Source organism: Camelus dromedarius, chromosome 5 (assembly GCF_036321535.1).
Source record: "Camelus dromedarius isolate mCamDro1 chromosome 5, mCamDro1.pat, whole genome shotgun sequence".
Classification (NCBI taxonomy): domain Eukaryota; kingdom Metazoa; phylum Chordata; class Mammalia; order Artiodactyla; family Camelidae; genus Camelus; species Camelus dromedarius.
This window is the reverse complement of record NC_087440.1, coordinates 22,262,284-22,281,493: the sequence shown is the minus strand read 5'-3', so window position 1 is coordinate 22,281,493 and position 19,210 is coordinate 22,262,284. Positions and strand designations below refer to the sequence as shown.

At 53.8% G+C, this 19,210-nt stretch overlaps 1 protein-coding gene across 1 annotated transcript; it reads left to right on the top strand.

The window, feature by feature from the left end:
- The first annotated feature begins 488 nt into the window (after nt 1-488).
- On the top strand, nt 489-9,744 carry DLL4 (delta like canonical Notch ligand 4). Its single transcript, XM_010989300.3, has 11 exons — nt 489-923; nt 1,035-1,304; nt 1,857-1,914; nt 2,689-2,952; nt 3,366-3,426; nt 3,512-3,642; nt 5,126-5,295; nt 5,479-5,698; nt 6,853-7,555; nt 8,053-8,161; nt 8,659-9,744. The coding sequence occupies exons 1-11, from the start codon at nt 858-860 to the stop codon at nt 8,662-8,664; spliced, it is 2,058 nt and encodes a 685-aa protein (XP_010987602.1). The 5' UTR covers nt 489-857; the 3' UTR covers nt 8,665-9,744.
- The last annotated feature ends 9,466 nt before the right edge of the window (nt 9,745-19,210 follow it).

Below are 19,210 nucleotides of genomic sequence, written 5' to 3'. Positions count from 1 at the left end.
GTGGTGGGTGGGCACTCACAGCCTGGGGGCCAAAGACGTCAGGGATTCCTAAGCTCCAGGAAGGTGAGGGAGATCTGAGTTCTTCAGCGTTGGTTTCGCTTTCTGAGCTTAAGTTCTTTTTACCTGCTCGAGGGCTTCAGGTAACTAGCTACGGCTGCGGACACACCGCCCACGGGGACTCCCCAGTGTCTCCGCCCCCACGACCATCCGGGAACCGCTCGCTCACCTCCCGCCCCATTCTCCCCGGCCCTCCCTCTATCCTCCCACAGCAGGGATTCAGGCCGTAACCTTGCGATTGTGGAGAACTGGTCACCTCGGCACGCGCAGAGCTGGGGGACCCAGGGGCTGAGAGCGGCACGAAGGGGCGGGGACCTGTGCCTGACTGGCTGGCGGGGAGGGGGGATGGCGAGGGCGGAGGCCCCCTTCGGGCGGCTCTGGGGCTGTAGCAGCTAGAGGCCCGAGGGGAGGGGAGGGGAGAGTGACCACGAATCTGAGTGACAGGCGGTGAGAGGAGCCAATATATATAAGGAAAGCTCCCGAGCGCGCAGGTTTCAGTAGCGGCGCTGAGCGCAGGCTGGGAACGCGAGGCCAAGAGCCGTAGCTCAAGCCGCCTCAGTGCCGTGTACCCAGGCACTAGCCTGCTTACAGCCCCAGGATTAGCCCGAGGACACGTCCTCAGCGTGGCCGCCGCCCAGCCGCCCTCACCTGGATTACCTACTGCGGCAGTTGGAGCTAGCCAGTAGGCGAGGCAGGAGGAAAGCCCCGAGCGGAGCCTGGCTTTTCAGGGACCCCTCCGGCGGTTGGACGAGCGGGAAAGCTTCCAAGCCGGCGGGTGGAGAGAGCGACCGCCCCAGGGAATGGCAGCAGCGTCCCGTAGCGCCTCTGGCTGGGCGCTACTGCTGCTGGTGGCACTTTGGCAGCAGGTAACGTCCCGCGTCCCCTCCGCCCCCTCCCGCCGTGCCCTGGGCCGGAGCCCCTGGCGTCCGCCGAGCTGACCGCTCTCCTTCCTCCTTCCCTCGATTCCTGTGCAATAGCGTACAGCTGGCTCCGGAGTCTTCCAGCTGCAGCTGCAGGAGTTTGCCAACGAGCGCGGCGTACTAGCCAGCGGGCGGCCGTGCGAACCCGGCTGCCGGACCTTCTTCCGCGTCTGCCTGAAACACTTCCAGGCAGTCGTCTCGCCCGGGCCCTGCACCTTTGGCAGCATCTCCACGCCTGTGCTGGGCACCAATTCCTTCGCCGTCGGGGACGACAGTAGCGGCGGGGGACGCAACCCTCTCCAGCTGCCCTTCAATTTCACCTGGCCGGTGAGCACAACCTGGGCGCGCTGGGAGGTCACGAAAGCCAAAAGAAGGGGGCTCCCTGGGACCAAAGCCCTCTCCCCAGATTTCCATGCTCCCCTCCAACACACACACACACACACACACACACACACACACACACACACACACACACACACACACACACACACACACGGAGTCTCTCTCTTCTGATCTTTTCTGACTCTCCTGGGACATCACCCTCCCATAGGCTCTCACCAATCTCTCACTTTCCAATTCTACGTCCTCTCTTCTCCCAACACTTGGGATACGATTTTCATCACCTACCAGCTCGGCTCGTCCTCCACCTCCGAATGGCTCTCACGTACATTCCCCTATCCCTCAACCCTCCTCCCGCTCTGGATTCTCTCGCCTTGCCTGCTCGCGGTCGATGCTGTGCGCAGACCCGTTATGTTGACCTGGGTGCAGTAACTGTATCCTGCAATTAGTTTAATTAAATCGGCTGCCGCAAGGCACTCCCACCTCCCCCCTAGTTCATCTCGCTATCTCTCTGTCTCTTCCCCACCTTTCCGTTCCCAGGGTACCTTCTCACTGATCATCGAAGCTTGGCACGCGCCGGGAGACGACCTGAGGCCAGGTAAGTAGCTCGCTCCGCGGCCACAGGGGGGCGATACGGCGCAGCGCCGAAAGAGTTAACTGTGATAGGCGGGGGAAGTGCGGGGTGAGGGGTGGGGGCAGGACGCTTAGCTAGGCCGGGAGCTGCGCCCCGCGCTGGACGCTCGATTCCGCCCGCTGCCTGGACTCTGAGCACAATTGCGTTTCCTGCGGGTTATTTTTGGCGTGGGAACGCGGGGAGCACGGCGGTGAGAAAGGCCGAAGCTGCCAGCGCCGCTGACGGGCCCCTTCCTGTATTTTACACCTTTTGCGAATTCCGCTCCTTTGGAAAGGGAATAATGGCTTTGGGATGTTGTTCTGACACAGAGGAAAAGGATATTTCAGCAGCACAACAATTCTCACTTTGAAAAGGAAAAAGAAAAGAATTACCCATCTCTGAGGGCAGAACCCCTGAATGGGCACCAGAGGACCCCTTACTCTCAGGGCCCTCCCGGACCTGGAGAGCTTTTCTTTTACTTTTTTTCTCCCCCCTCCCTTTTGACCTCTTTTCCTCTTTCTCCTGCCTATCTGCCTCCAGAACACTGGGATATCTTAACATCCTTCTATTGTCCCCCTTTTGAATGGTATCAGGCCCTCTGCACATGTACACAGAGCAGCTAAGCAGTGGGACCTTGCATTCCTCTGGCCTGTGCTCGCTGGCAGGTGGGGGTCATCTGGATAACTGGTTTGATCCAGCAGTTGCTGGCACTCTTGGGCACTGGCTGCCCTTCCTTGACCCAGCCCTCTGCTCCTTCAGAGGCCTTGCCACCAGACGCGCTCATCAGCAAGATCGCCATCCAGGGCTCCCTAGCTGTGGGCCAGAACTGGCTACTGGATGAGCAGACCAGCCGTCTCACAAGGCTGCGCTACTCTTACCGGGTCATCTGCAGTGACAACTACTATGGAGACAGCTGCTCACGTCTATGCAAGAAGCGCAATGACCACTTCGGCCACTATGTGTGCCAGCCAGATGGCAGCCTGTCCTGCCTGCCAGGCTGGACTGGGGAGTACTGCGAACAGCGTAAGCAGCCAAGTTCCCACCTGCCTGGAGGGGGGTCCCCTGAACAAATGTGGTGGCATCTTCTCAGCCACAGCCTGCCTCTCTCTGTCAAGAGCAGGTCTGGGCTATCCACTAACTGGGCCTCAGAAACAGCTGGGGATGCTTCGGATGGGCTTGGACTCTGCCCTCTCTCTTCTCAGTGCTCCTCCCCATCTTCCACATCATACTAATACCCACAAACACCCCTTTATTGCATTCCGTCCAGCCTGGATTCTCCTTCTCTTGGCCATTGTTTCATCCATGGCCCCTATGGGAGGCCAGGAGAGGGAAGTGAACCTGGGAGAGTGGGGGTACCCCTAGAGCCAGGAGAGGGAGAGTGGGGCTTCAGAGTCATTGGCATCCCACCCTCACCCAGCCCTGTTTTCTTTCCTCAGCTATATGTCTTTCTGGCTGTCATGAACAGAATGGCTACTGTAGCAAGCCAGCGGAGTGCATGTGAGTAGGGGACAGGAAGCGGTGAGGGGGGAGCTGTCTCCTTGCCCGGCCCTCACCTCACCCTCAGCCTCTCTCTGTTCCACAGCTGCCGCCCAGGCTGGCAGGGCCGCCTATGCAACGAATGCATCCCCCACAATGGTTGTCGCCATGGCACCTGCAGCACCCCCTGGCAGTGTACTTGTGATGAGGGCTGGGGAGGCCTATTCTGTGACCAAGGTGAGTCAGGGCAAAGGGAGGGGACAGGAGAGATAGGAAGGGGATGAGGGACCAGAGTTGTCACCTAGACCCTTCTTACTGCTGAGCTCACTCTCCAATATCCTTCAAGGAGCTTGGGACTTGTAAGGATCTTAACAACTGGCCTAGAATGAGATGGTGGGTCCTTCTTCCTCAGGTGCTGGGGGGACAGGATGGGTGGAGAAATCAGGAGGGCGACAAGTTGGCAGCCCGAAGGTTGCACTCATAAATTCCAGCAAGTCCGGAGAGAGGGATGCCGAGCTCAGTTCCTCTTTCTACCTTGTAGTTACCTATTAACCCCCTAAGTGTTTGCTTACCTGCCAGGGCTGTTTGAGCAGCTCTCCCCTAAACATCTGTCTGGTGGGGTGTGCCCACCGGCTGCCCCGAGGCTGTGGGTGAGCTGGGCCTCTGGGCGGAGTGACATCTAACCGCCTTCTTGGTGTGGCAAAAACAGCCTCCCTTGTTCTCCCCAACTGCACTTGCCAGGCAGCTGGCTGTCTCTTCCCAGTGTTTGGGGGGCTGGTCACTCTTTTGGCTGGACAGGGGTCTGCCAGCCCCCACCATGGGGGAGGGAGCCTTTTCTTCTTCATCCTAGTAGCCAGCTGCAGCGTGTGCCTCCCATTTTCAGGGTCAAAAGGGGTGGCTGCTGCCATGGAGACACCAGCACAGACCTGGGTAGGGTGGGCAGGACGCTTGCCAGGACTGAAAGAACTTGCCTGGGCCCTGACTTGCTGGCAACAAGGGGCTTTGAATTTAGCCCCTGTATTCTTTGTGTGTGTGTGTGTATGTGTATGTATGAGAGACTCTCTCTCCCCCATCTCCTCCCCGCCAAACACACACACACCTTGTTCCTGCCCACTTTCTTTCCTCTCCCCACATTTGCTCCCAGGTGACATAGTCATACTCATCTTATGCAAACACAGACCTCATAGTCCCTATACTTGCTCTGTCTGGTTCTCCCTCCCTGTCCTCCTGGAATAAGAAAACAAATACTTATATTTCAAAAGACCCTTGTAACGCATCCCCCTTTAAAAATCACCTGGTGACCACCTCTGGTGGCTCTCGCCTCCCCTCTGTTCTTTACATCTGTTAAAATTGTAGCCCACCCTTCCAGGCTTATATCAGCTATGCCTCCAGCATGAACCTTTTCCTGACATCCTCCTCAGTGTGTGGCCTTATGTCCAGTCCTCATCCTTATCTTCATTCTCCCCTGGCTGCCAGTGTTTGTGAGCTTACCTGAGGCAGTTGTCCAATTGGGTTTTTTCAAGTTTGATTGATTGCACTGCTCAGGAGGTGCTTTGATATACATGATTTCATTGGGCAGAAGAGAAAGGATATTTGCACTTGGAAGACTTGAAGTTGAAGCCTCTAGGCCAAACACCGAAGGTGAACCTGCACCCCGAGGAGCCTGAAAGCAGGGACCACTCTCTGGCTCTGCTCAGTGTGTTGGTTCCTGTCTCCGCAGACCTCAACTACTGCACCCACCACTCCCCGTGCAAGAATGGGGCGACGTGCTCCAACAGTGGGCAGCGGAGCTACACCTGCACCTGTCGCCCAGGCTACACTGGTGTGGACTGTGAGCTGGAGCTCAGTGAGTGTGACAGCAATCCCTGTCGCAATGGAGGCAGCTGTAAGGTGAGGCCAAGGCCAGAGCAGGAAGGCAGAGTTCTGGCCAGGTGGTACCCAGGCATCCCCGTGCCAAGTAGCCAGTGGATGTGCGGCCACAGGCAGGCACTGTGGGCAGGTGGGGCCTAGCCCCGAGTCATGCATCCCTGCCCCCGAGTGTCTGACTTCAGCCCCTTTCTACTCTTTCTCCAGGACCAGGAGGATGGCTACCACTGCCTGTGTCCCCCAGGCTACTATGGTCTGCACTGTGAACACAGCACCTTGAGTTGTGCCGACTCTCCCTGCTTCAATGGGGGCTCCTGTCGGGAGCGCAACCAGGGGGCCAGCTATGCCTGCGAATGCCCCCCCAACTTCACTGGCTCCAACTGCGAGAAGAAAGTGGACAGGTGTACCAGCAACCCGTGTGCCAATGGTGCGTCCTATTGCCTTGCTAACTTGGTGGACTGGCCCTGGGGCCAAGAGAACCTTCTGGTGAGGGAGGGTCACAAGAGGAGAGACGCCTTGTCTGTCACTCTGGGCAGGCTGAGACAGATCCCCATCTGCTCTAGATGGTGAAGAGCTTGCTTGAATCTGGGTGGCTTTGGAAGAGGAGCAGTTTAGCAGTGGGTTCAGGCCTTTGGAGAAGGAGCAGTGTACACCCTGCCTGCTTTCCTTTCCTACTCCCATGTCCTGACCTTGCTGGGGTGGCCTCTGACCCTCCCCAGGGAGTCCTGGGCTAGAAGGGACCTTGGAGACTTCATGTCCCTCCTGAACGAGGCTAGCACGGTCAGAGCCCTGCTCCTAGAGGCCTCACGTTGCCCCATGGCCACAGTGAGCCTGGCATGGCTTAAGTCGTCTAGAATGTTCAGCATTTTGTGGGCCACCAAGAATGCTGGTTATCTTTGTCTCATTGGTCTTCTGGTGACCCTCTGTGAGGCAGGTGGACAGCACTGGGCAGGAGAGAAGCCTCAGGAGCTGGAGAGGGATTGGAAGGGCTGAGATGGAGTTTGCTCTCTGGCTTATCACTTAGTTAACTTCCTGGAGCCACAGTTTCTTCATCACTGAATGGGAAAATATAGTCCCTGTCCTCTGTCTCTCACATGGTTGTGAAGATTAAGTGAAACAATGATAAAACATGTCTTTGAGCATTTCCTATACACCAGGCACATGCTCCTGCTTTCATATATCATCTTATCTAACGTCCACACATCTTCTATGGAGGGCATAGCATTATACTCCAATTTGACAAATGAGGAAACTGAGGCTTAGTAAAGCAACGGGTGCCAGATCCCCAGCTAGAGACAGACAGCTGAGATTCAAACCCATGCATACCTGTCTGGTTTTACTATAAGATGCTAGTAATTTTTATATACCAGCCCACTGAGGTATAGAGGACCAGGGTCACCCTCAACTCGAGGTCTCCTGACTCCTCATGCAGTGCTCTTTGTAGTGGGATCTGTAAATGCTGGCTGTGTTCCTGGAGACAGAAGGACCTGAGCTCGGAGCTCATTCCTGGGATGGGGCATCACCCTCTGCACTAGGGGATACCTGGGAAAGTGCTGACTTGTGCCCCGTGTGTACCTACAGGGGGCCAGTGCCTGAACCGAGGTCCGAACCGCATGTGCCGCTGCCGTCCTGGATTCACAGGCACCCACTGTGAACTCCACATCAGCGACTGTGCCCGCAGCCCTTGTGCCCATGGCGGCACTTGCCACGACCTGGAGAACGGGCTCGTGTGCACCTGCCCTGCCGGCTTCTCCGGCCGGCGCTGCGAGGTGCGGATCCCCACTGATGCCTGTGCCTCAGGACCCTGCTTCAACGGGGCCACCTGCTACGCTGGCCTTGCCCCCGACAACTTCGTCTGCAACTGCCCCTATGGCTTTGTGGGCAGCCGCTGCGAGTTCCCCGTGAGCATGCCCCCCAGCTTCCCCTGGGTGGCTGTCTCCCTGGGCGTGGGGCTGGTGGTGGTGCTGGTCTTACTGTGCATGGTGGCAGTGGCGGTGCGGCAGCTGCGGCTGAGGCGGCCTGACGACGGCAGCAGGGAGGCCATGAATAACTTGTCAGACTTCCAGAAGGACAACCTGATCCCTGCCGCCCAGCTCAAGAACACAAACCAGAAGAAGGAGCTGGAAGTGGACTGTGGCCTGGACAAGTCCAACTGTGGCAAACAGCAGAATCATACATTGGACTATAATCTGGCCCCAGGGCCCCTGTTGCGGGGGACCATTTCTGGGAAATATCCTCACAGTGACAAGAGCTTAGGGGAGAAGGCGCCACTGCGGTTACACAGGTGAGCAGCACCTGGAGGCCCAGGGCCTGCCACGGACCCCCGTGTGGCACTGCCTGGGCTCCCCCAGGACAGGTGGGAGGCTGGCACCAGGCCCTTGACTGCTTTTAAGCAAACGGGGGTTCTTGCCGCTGACAGTGGATTAGGATTCACCAACAAGTTCTCTGCCAGGGTCTCTTTGTCCCCCCTTCCCAGTCATTCATTCATTCACAAATGCCAAGTGTCCACGCTATGTCTCTGGTGACTCCCATCCTTCCTCGGCTTGGCTTGTCAAATTGGCTTTTTCCAGGACCCTCTGGTCAGGTTGGGGGTCCTGTGGATCTCATGGGGCCTGTTCCTAACTGTCCCCCAGCTGGCATTGGGCATTCGTAGTCCCCGTGTTTTCTCCCAGAACCACCTCTGCCAGTTCCCTTTGGCTCACCAGGGTCCAGGTTAGCACCCCACCTCCCTCCAGCCCTCTCCCCACCCCTCCCTCACCAGCCTGTCTTGTGTTCTCTCAGTGAAAAGCCAGAGTGTCGGATATCAGCGATATGCTCCCCTAGGGACTCCATGTACCAGTCTGTGTGTTTGATATCAGAAGAGAGGAACGAATGTGTCATTGCCACAGAGGTGAGTTCTGGGTTTGCCTTCCCTTCTAGCATGTCCCTTCCTGCCTTTAGGGGGATGAGAAAGTGGCTCTTGACCCTTGGGGCTGCTCCTGAAGGGTGGGTCAGCACCCCTCCTTGGCAGGCCGGGCTCTGTGGCTCTCGGATCCCTGCTGGCCTCGTTGCCACAGAGGGTGCGAAACAGGAGCTGCGGTGGTGAACCGGCCCAGTCTCTTCCTGCTGTGTTAGTGCTGGGCTAGGCAGCCGTGGCACCTGGCCAGCTCCCAGGCGCTGCTTCCCAGCTGCTGGTGGGTGAGGGTGGTTGTCTTGTGCCTCTCCTGCCCCTACTCGCTGGCTTCCTTCACTGGCCCACCTCATGAGGATAGGCTCCCAGGCATGTGCGTGTGTTGAGGCAGAAGACCAGAAGGCTGCCCACCCCCCTTCACCCCGCCCAGGGCAGCCATGGAGAGAGTGTTTGTACCCCAGGGTAACCCACTTTCCTGCTCTCCACATGCTCCCCAGGTATAAGGCAGGAGCGTCCCCAGCACATCCCAGCCTTGCCCCAGCAGCTGGACCTTCCTTCTGCATTGTTTACATTGCATCCTGGATGGAACATTTTTAATATGCAACATGCTGCTCTCAGGAGGAAGAGGGAATGGCATGAACTGGACGGACTGTGAACTTGCCAAGAGATGCAGTACCCTTCCACATCTTTGGGTGTCTGTCTGGCATCAGATTGGCAGCTGCGCCAGCCAGGGGAACAGAGGAGAGGAGAGGTGCCACTTGGACCCATCCTGCCAGCAGTGGCCTTCAGAGGGCTCCTTTGGGGCTTTGGCCTGTTTTCCAGAGGGAGTGGCAGTGGTCCCTGGGGCCTGGAGCTACTGTGGCCTCCACTGGCATCTGCGTTTCCAAAAGTGCCTTGGCCCAGGCTCCATGACGACAGCTGGGTCCAAATCAGAGGGAGAGGAGGCCAGCAAGGGCAGGTCCGTCTATGGGCCGGGAAACCATCTGGTGCAGCTCTTGGCAGGAGTGTCCCTGCAGGTGAGGTGAGCGCCCCAAGTGGGCGGAGCACTTTCTGCCCTGTGCCTCCAACTACTGCACATGGGCTTTGCTCCTCACATGGCCCCAGTCTCTCCCTGGCCCAGGCCCTCTGGGCGAGGATACTGGTAAGCCTTACCTGGCTTCTACAGCCTCTGGCGCTGGGTGCCTCTGGGCTCCTGTGAGCAGACAGGTGGAGGGCCTGTCCCCTCTGCCAGTCAGAGGCACCAGGCCTAATTGGGGAGTTTAGGGCAGCGATGGTGGAAATCCCAGTGAGGGAGAAATTGGGTGCTGTCACCACTTAGGCCCTTTCCTCCCTCAAGCCCATTCCTACGGCCTTGAGCCTGGGCTCTGCCCACACCCACTACTGCCCTTAGACCACCCCTGAAGCCGATCTTCAGAAATCAATAATATGAGTTTTTATTTTGTTTGTTTTTTTGTAGTTTATTTTGGAGTCTAGTATTTCGATAATTTAAGAATCAGAAGCACTGACCTTTCTACATTTTATAACATTATTTTGTATATAATGTGTATTTATAATATGGAACAGATGTGTACAGGAGTTTATTACTTCCTGGGTCCTGTCTTTGTGATGGCAGAGTGGGAATCCTCTCCCCGTCCTCTGACTCCCCTTCTCATATTGCTGCTGGCTGCCCCCACTCCCCCGGCCTAGAACCCCTGGGACCTGTGCATGCACTTGGGCTCCAGGCCCTTGTCCTCTTCCAGTCCTTGGGGAGCCTGGCCTCACCCTTCACGTCCCCAGCCTAGGCCAGCTTCCTCTACCTGATTGCTTGAGGCTGGCTGCAGCTCCCCTTTCCCCTTTTATGTTCGCATCATTCCTTGGGGGATATGCCCTCAACCTGAATCTATCCCCCTCTCTTTTGTCAAGTCTGAAACCCTAGTCAGCATGGGTGATACAGAAATTTGGGGGAAGGAGAATCTTCCCTGTTTTCCTCTTTTCAAAAGGATTCTCTAGTCAGAGAAGAGGGTCTCTGAACCATAATGACATCCGGGCCCTTCCTCCTGCTGTTGCAGGTTCTTAAATGGACCAGCACCCTGCTCTTTGCTTGGCCCCAGCAGGGCACTGGTCTTGGTGCAGGGGGATTTGCCTTGGGTCAGTCCTCCTTGAAGCTGGGTAAGAGAGCTGGGTCTGGGTGCCTGGCAGGGCCAGAGCTGCTGGAGTTGATTGAAGACTCAAGGGAGGGGAGGAGGAAGAAAAAGGAACCTTCCCCATGTCCAAGTTTCTCTGGCTGAGGCCCTAATGAGGGAGTTTCCCATCTCTACTTCACAGCTAGTTTCCTGTAAGGTGCAAGATGGTCCCTAAGGTGCCACAGTCTTCTCTCTACAGCCACAAACATACCCCATGGAGAGCAACTGATTAAAAAAATGACCATTGAGACAAAAAGCAGAGCAGGATGCTCCCAGCTCTCAGCTTGTCCACAGTAAAGCAAAATAGATCCAGCAGATGCTCCCAGTGGAGTCCAAATATTTGCAGCGCTACTTGCCCTCCGTTTCCCTCTTTCTCCTTGACGCACACAGCACGCTGGCCCCTAATCTGAGTGCTATGCCAGACAAGGGAGCAAGAGACCCAGGTTCATCCACCCTCACCCGCACCCACACGCTCCATGCCTTGCCCATTGCTCCCTGTTCCCCTCACTGTAGACACAGGGTATCAAACAGGAAAGCATTCAGGGAACCGTTCCCACAGCCTGAGCCGGCAGCCGGGGGGAAGAACAACACGACCTCACTCTTCCTGCCCAAAATGAAACAGGAAAGCAGCTCCCGGGCCCTGGGGGGCGGGGGAAACTGGGCTGGGACACGAAGGCGAGATGACGAGGCTCCCATGTGGGGGACAGGTAGGACACCCGCGGGCCTGCACGTCCACACCACGAGGCTGTGCTGGGCCGCACGGGGTTTCAGGTCCTCAAAAAGCCCTGAAGGGGAGCCGGCTGGCTAAATCCACTCACCGGCTCTGATCCCTTAGACAGGGAGCTGGGAGAGCCCAGCCCACCACCCAAGCTTTCTGGGGAAAGAGGAGATCCCTTCATGGACTTCATCTGGGCAGCTCTAACCTGTAGCTCATGCCAGGCTCCAACTCTAGTGACATGGCAGAAGCTGGGCCAGGCACTTGGGGTGTGAACAGACCATGGTGGAAGCACTCCTTGCCCCAGGATTTCCAGGAGGTCACTGAGGGTCCAGCCTCTTCTCATAGGCAAGGTACCCAAGACTTTCCTGACAGAGTGTTCAGGTGTACAGGAGTGGTCCCAGACTTGATAGAAATGAGGCCGGATGATGGCTCTAGACTCACTGAGAAGTGCTCTTCATAGGTTAGCAAATATATGTTTAATCTGCAAGGGTATTTCACAAGAGAATTCAGAGCAAAGCAGTTGTGTAGCTTGGAGGCAGTGCCCTGTTTAAAGGCCAAGTCTGACCCCATGGTGAACTCTGAGGGCAGGTGCTTTTCTAGGACCTACTGGCCAGTAACCACCTGAATATCACTGTGGGGAAGTGAGGCAGGGAGAGGCTGTAAAGAAGAGAGGGATGCCTTCATCCTGCTTTTTCAGCTAGGTTCCCCTGTCCTGCCTCATGGCCTCGTCAGTCTGGTCAGGGGATACTGACAAAGGACAGTGGCTCCTACTTCCCCCATCCAGGACTAGATAAGGCCACTAGACTGAACACAGGTAGTGCGGACGCTCCATCTCTGACGAGGACCCACAGGGCTCTCCCCTTCCTGCTGCTCTCCCTGCCTCTCCCCGTGGGTCCGCAGGATGGCGACCCAGCCCTCCGCCCCACGTGGCCCGCTGAATTCCGGGAAGGGATGGAAGTGATTCACTCAGGGAACTGTGAGTGTCCCTTCCCGGGGAAAGGATGCGCCTGGGAGGTCCCATCGGCCTTCCCCAGGCGGCCGCGCCCTCCCTCGCGCCCAGGGGGCACGGCACGGCCGGATCCAGCGGGCCTGGAGCCCCGAGCGGCAGCGGAAGAGGCAGGTGCGGCGCTCTGGCCCGGGTCAGCCCTCCACCTGCCGCCGCCCCGGGCGCCCCGGAGGTCCCACGGCTCCCCGCCCCCCGCGCTCTTTGTTGCAGCCCGACTTCCTGTTTGCGGCCTCCCGACCCCTGCTCACTTCCCGGGCCGGGAAGCCGCCGAAGGCCGCGAGTTTCTCGGAGACTCCTCGCCCGCTCGGCTCCGCCTCCCGCAGCCCTGAATCCCGTCCCCGGCCTGGGAGCCCGCGCTGGGCCGCGGCCGCGGGAAGCTGGCGTCGCCGGCGGGTCAGCGGGCGGGACCACCCGGGCCCCGCTGCCCGGCACCAGGGGGCGCTGCGTGGCCGCGGGGCTGAGCGCGGACTGGGGCCGCTGTCGCAAAGCTGGGGGTCAGCCCTTCTCCGTTCTGGGGGCCAATGGGACGAGCCGGAAGAGGGGGCAAGTTCAGTGATCGTCTTTGTCGCTCCCTCCAGGCCCCGGTGCCCTAAGCAGAGGGAGAAAACTCGAGAAAGCTCAGCGCGTTGTTTTCCCCTAAATATGCTTCGGGGTGTCCAGAGAAGCAGGCCATTCCCATACTCTGAGCCATCCATGCAGCCAGCTCCCTCCGCACCTCGCGGTCCTCTGGGCCATCCCCGCCCGCATCCTGAATGGAAGGGAACCGGGATGGGCTGGAAAGAGCACGAGGTTTGAGTTGGAAGGCTGAAGCCTCCTTCCAGCACTACCTCTCATTGCCAGGTGACCTGGGAAAAGTCCATCCCTCTCTTCATGCCTTCCACACTGACTGAGCACATTTTATATGCCAAGCATTGGTGATAAAACAGTCTCTGCCCAAGGAAGCTAACCATCTTATTATTTTTACCCTATCAGAAGATGAAAATATCTCTTGCACCTTACTATGAGGTTGAAATTAGTGTATGAAAATATTTGTTAGCAACAAGTTCCCCCAAACTTAATCCTCAAATTTATGCCAGTAAACCACTTTTGGGGGCTTCCACAATCCCAGCTCACAAGATGGGGGTGAGTCAGAGAGGAGCTTGGAGTTTGACTGCATAGTCCCAGCAGCAGCCCTAGGACCAAGGAGGCAACTGAGATGCCAGGTTGCCTCCACTGTTGCTTCTCTTTGTGCCCCTGTCTTTAAGGAACACCAATAGTCTAGGTCAGCCTCCTCTGATATGCAGAGTAGTGGGAGGGAAACCCTGGCTGTGGGAAGGGACAGCAGGACCCCAAGTCCTCAAGAGTTCCCTTCCCCTTGGAAATTTGCCACAAGTGGCTTTTGTCACTTGTACTCTGGCTTCTGGGGCCCTGCACCTGTTAGCACTTTGGTTAAGACTGGGTCCGCAAAGACCCTCTCAGGCCATGATGCAGCATCCAAAAAAAGCCAGCTGAGGCTATGGCCTGACACAAGCACCTCGGAAGTCTGGATTTAGCAACAGATTGGCTCTGGGCCCAAGCCTGTCCTGTGTCACGGCACCCCCTGCAGGGCAGAGCCAAAGCCCTGTCAGGCATGGCCAGCCTGTCTGTCTCCAGTGATCCCTCCTTCTGGCTCAGGCTGGAGGTCAAGCAGGCCCTCGGGGTTAGCAGACAGGTACACACCACTTGGCTTGTCAGAGGATTGTTGTTCCTTTCTCACAGTGACAGAGGTCTGGGCCAGGCCCATCCTACTAGGCCTGGACTGTTTAGTTTCACCCACATCAGTGACTCCCTTCGCTCGGTGCTTCCTCTTCTATCTCTCTGGTAAAAGAGATCTAAAAGGTTCTGGGATCTTCTGTGCATTCCCAGTAGGCCCCTAGGGATGGTCCAGCTGCTATCATTTAAGGGGCTTCACTTCCTTGGCTCTCTGTGGGCCTCAGAGTATGCCCCTACAGTCAGGACCTTTTTGAGCAAACAGACTTCTCCTATTTTTCTAGAATTCTCTTCTAAAGCCAGGTCCTACCACACCTCAGCATTTCTATGGGGTCTGACTTTTGACTCTGACCCCATGGGTCTCCCCTCTGTGCAGCCCTTTTGCTCCACAGAAGTGCTCCCACTGCAGCTCTCTTCAGCCCTGAGCCAGTCACTTCCTGCCCCCGCAAACTACACCTTTCTCTCTCCTTGGAATTGGGAGAGAGGCCCGATCATCCCACCTGTCCGTTGGAGCCCTGGCCCGGCCCCTCCCCTCCCAGGGATACTAGGGCTGAGGGCTGAATACCTGGAACACTGGCTCCCCTGGGTGCCCTGTCAACTGTGTCTTCCTCCCTCCTTGGCAGCTAGAAATGGGTAGGAAGCCAGGTTTTCCCACCATCTATGCACCTCTCTGCCAGGACATGACTAAATCCCTGCAGTCCCTGCTTTTGTGGGCAGGGGACCAAGTAGCCCTCCCGCCTTGGCTCTGGATTCAGTTAGCATCACCAGCAAAGCAGCTGTCTTCTCTTCTCTCCCTCTCCTGAGGTAGACTGTATTGCAGGATTCAGCTACTCCTTCCTATCCTTTAGCCAGAGAGCTGGTGGGACACATGTCCTTCTTGCAAGTCAGCCAAGGACACGAGGACATACTTATCTCTCAGGTCTGCAAGAGGTGTAGCCCCTCACAGATTGTGGGTTACATATTTTATTAATTAATTTTAGCACCCCTCCCCCAAGCATATATGGAAAATCTCTCTCTTTGCTCAAGGAACTATTCTATTAATGGTGAACTTGAGGCAACCTATCACCCATTCTGCCTTTAAAAAACATTCCTTTAACATCCTATTTGCTGGAATAATCTGTGAATTGTATGGTAAGAATGGAGGGTAAGACAGCTGGAGATTTCCTGCACTGAGTCAAAAATACTTACCCTGATCACTTTCCTGATCCACTCAGTTCTTCTGAGCTGTGTCTGACTGAGGCAGAGCGAAGGAAAACACACTCTTCTGTCATCTCCTCTACTCTCAATCCCCTACCAGCCCTACTTTCCTTCTGATGAAGTGCACTTAGACCTGTGGGTTTTCCACACAGCCAGCAATTCTGCAACACCAGCTGGGCGTCCTTCAATTTAATTCAAGCCTGACACTATCTGCCTGGAGATAGCATCAGAGCCCACAGATTAAGGGCTCAGTCCCACAAGACTGCGCCCACTTCAGACGCCGATTGCAAGTTCAGGTGTTACCTGTGCTTCTATGGCTGTAGATCAGAGGTTCCTATGACCCTCTTGTTGGGTTCAATTACTTCACTAGAGTGGATCATGGAACTCAGGAACACAGTTTACTACTACATTTCTTGTTTATTAAAAAAAGATATAACAAATCTGAAAGAAGAACATATATATCTCTCTCAATCACTTTGCTGTATACCCGAAACTAACACATTATAAATCAACCATACTTCAATAAAAATGAGTAAATAAATAAGACATGACAAAAACCAAACATACATTTCTTATTATAAATCATCATATCACCATAAACCATGACTCTATCTGGGAAAAAACGGAAAGTTAGAAGCCTGGAGTAAAAACAATAAGGAGCAACACGTATTGAGTGATCACACATGCCAGGTGTGGCTAAGGTGTTATTTCTTTCAAGTTTCATCAGAATCTACAAGGTAGATCCTATTATTCCCAGTTCCACAGTTGAGAAAACTGAGGACCAGAGACAGGGTGCCTGGGGTCACCCAGATGGTAAATGATGGAACTAGGCTCAAACCTAGACAAGCTGGGTTTAGAGACCATGTCTGGGAAGGTTTTTCATCCCTTTGGAATTAGCAGCTTCATAAAGCAATTCATTTAGCATAATAAATTTGAATGATCCCTGGCTCCTAAAACATACCCTCCCCTTGTTTCAGATAATGGTGCCCACTAACACTAGGAGTTGATTGCAGTAACTGGAATGAGTAGTGAGAAGGAACAGATCATAAGGAAATGAGAAGTGACTGTCTGAAGGAACAACAGGGAAAGATTAATTTGGAAAAGGTCCAAAAAAGGAAGCCACCATGTGTGTATCATGTGCAAATCACGTGCAACTCTGCAAGGTAGAGGTGATGCTCTCTCATCACCTCTCATGAGCTGGTACCTCTGTGGTATGACATCTGCGGCCCCTCCATCAGGGGATTTTGGAGGAAAGGGGGTGGTTGCTGCAGATGTGGGGGAGGAACTGGCTGAGGTGGGTGGTTTACTGCCCAGGAGTGTCCCACTGGGAGGCAAGGAGACAGATGTTGTTGGCAACCATAAGCAAGGAATGTGAACAGGCACACATGTTCCTGGGAAGTTGGCCAAGACCCCTCGGCCAACTTTTGTCAGTGTTCCTATTTTGAGGGGATCAAGGTTGAACTTGTGACTTGCAGGATTCCTCCTCCTCTGAACCCCAGGGTGCCCTGGCCTTTCCCAAGAGCATCACTTCTTCCTTTTTGGAGAAACTTCCATGAGCTGGCACTGTGTTGGTTCCCCTGGGCCTTCAAAGATGAAGCCTGCTCTCAGATTTGTGGGAGGTAGGAGGTCAAAGTCTCACCAGCAAGGAGTCTCTGGGGTCGGACTGCCTGTCTTGGGCCTCAGGCTCCACAACTTGCTGCTGCGTCACTGTGGCAGGTTACCTAACTTTCCTGTGTTCCAGTCTTCTCATCTGTGAAGTGATATTTACCTCAAGAAGCAGAGGAGACGTTTATCATTAGAACGGATGTAAGAGCACTTAGCCAACTACCTAGCTAATGGCAAGCACTTGATAAATGTTTCTGTTAAAAGCATGAAGTGGAAGGGACAGAAGTGAGGTAAGGGGTCCTGGGAGCACAGAGGAGGGAGCACCTAACTCTTCCTGAACAAGAGCTGCTTGCTGATGACCTCAAAAGGTATTATTCAAACCTGGGGCTTTGGTCTGGGTGGGAGGAAGTCAGATAATGGGCAGCTTGAAGATATTGCCCAGGTGATTCTGATAGCTCTCTGCCCCTTAGCTGCTCTTTAAAAGTAACTTTTTATTGTTAAAAATTACGTTTCATTAACCTTGCAAAGAAGAGAAAAAAATCACCCATAATCCCAATACCCGAATACACCCATCATTAGAGTATGGTGCCCCCATCTATTTTCTCATGCATCTTGTTTTTGTTGTTTTAATAGTTTTAATCATAGTGCATGTGATAGTTCCTATTTTGGATTTTTGCCTTACTATGCAATCATAAGCATTTTAACTACATTGTTTTCCTAATGAAATTTTATTTTTAACTTTTTTCCCTAAACATAAGTGGTTTATGTTCTCTTAAACTCCCAGACAATCTGAATTGGTATAAAAAAGAAAATGCAAATTTCAAGTAGTTGTATTACTCAGAGGTAATCACTGAGCATTTTTATGTGTTTTCTAGATTTTTTTTCTATGCAAATAAACACATAAGACTTAGGTTATTTTATAACCTGCTTTTCATTAAACTATAAATTATATTAGGTTATTTTATAACCTGCTTTTCATTAAATTATAAATGTACCATAGGTGGGTTTCCAGGTCATTAAGTATACTCATTCTAATGACTGCACACATTTAATTTTATGTCCGTATCAAATTTATGTAACTAATCATCTATTGCTGGATATTTAAGTTGTTTTCTCTGTGTGTGTATATATATTTCTCCACCATGTGGATTAATTTACTTATACATTTAGCGATTTTTGTATATTTAAGTAGATTTTCTTCTTTTGTTTTTGCTATAATAAATAACAGTGCATTGAAAAATCTGGAGGAATATGGCTTTTCCCATATTTTGAATAATTTCCTGGAGTGGAAGTATTGGGTCATCGGGCAGGGGCATTTTATGATTCTTGATTTGTATCACCAAGCTGCTTTTTCAAAGGGCTGTTTGTGTCAATTTAGATACTTTCAGCAATGTGTTGGTGCCAGTTTCCCGCCTCCCACCCCACTACCTAAATGTGGTAGATGGAGGGGGGATAGTTTCCCTAACTAGCTAGCAGTAAAGGAGGTGCTCATATGAATTAAAGAGGACAGGATAGAGACAAGAGGAACAAGTGAATATGCGGAATGGAAAGAGAGAGAAAGGAATAACCAGAAACAACTATCTGTTTGTAATTTTTTCCAATTGGGAAAGTAATTCATGCTTCTTGTTAAAAACCCAAAAGTCCTCCTCTGGTGACAGGTTCTGCTAACAGTTTAAGTATATTATTCCATATTATTACTTTTACTAATATTAATGTATAACTGGTTTTGTTTTAAAAGAACAGCTTCATGCTATACACACCGTAATGCAACATTCCTACTGGGGAATATATCTTAGACACCACTGGAATGATTACTTTAAGAGTGCAGATAATTTTTAGTTTAAATATCTAATTAGAATCAAATAAAAAGAAATATTACCCTTTTTCCATGCTAGAGGGCTCCCTGTTCCTTATCAGCAGTCCCTTGGAGGCAGTTCTTATTATAAATTTTCATATCACCATAAACCTTCTGCTGCCTGTTTCCCTTTTCCAGCCAGAGACATCCTCAGGGGGCAGTCCCTTGCGGCTGCTTAGGGGGCCAAACCGAGGCGGCCTGAGGACCGTCCATGGGTTGGGAAACCAGTAGCCAAGGGCAAAGGGCAGTAGCTGCTCACAACCCTCTGGGGGCCTCAGTTGGACCCTCCTTGCTCTCCACTCCTAGAACCTTGGTGCCCAAGATTAACCCAACCATTGTTGCAAAAGTCTCATGTCCGGGCAGAACTAAACCCATCACTTTGGGGCAGGGCTGGCCTGGCTTTCCTGTCTTTATGGCTTTTCTCCGCAGGTCTGGCCACCACTGCTAAAGTGAGGGAGGCTGTTCCAAGCGCCTTGAACGGCTTTTCCTGGAGCCTATTTTGGCTTAGGGCGTCTGCCCGGGGGCGTAGCCTTCACGTGAGGCCCTCAAACTCCAGACGCCGGGTCTGACTCAGTCTTGCAGCCTCTGTAGAACCCCTTGCCAGCCCCGTGACTCAGTTTCTCCATTTGCTCACGCGGGCCAACGGCGTGAGACATCTGTGTGGAATGCGTAGGTGCCTCTGACAGCTTCTCCAGAGTACGTGCTCCCAGGCGAAGCCCCATAGACAGGCATTTACACCGCCCAGAACGCTCCTTCTGGACGTGTTCTGCACTAGCCC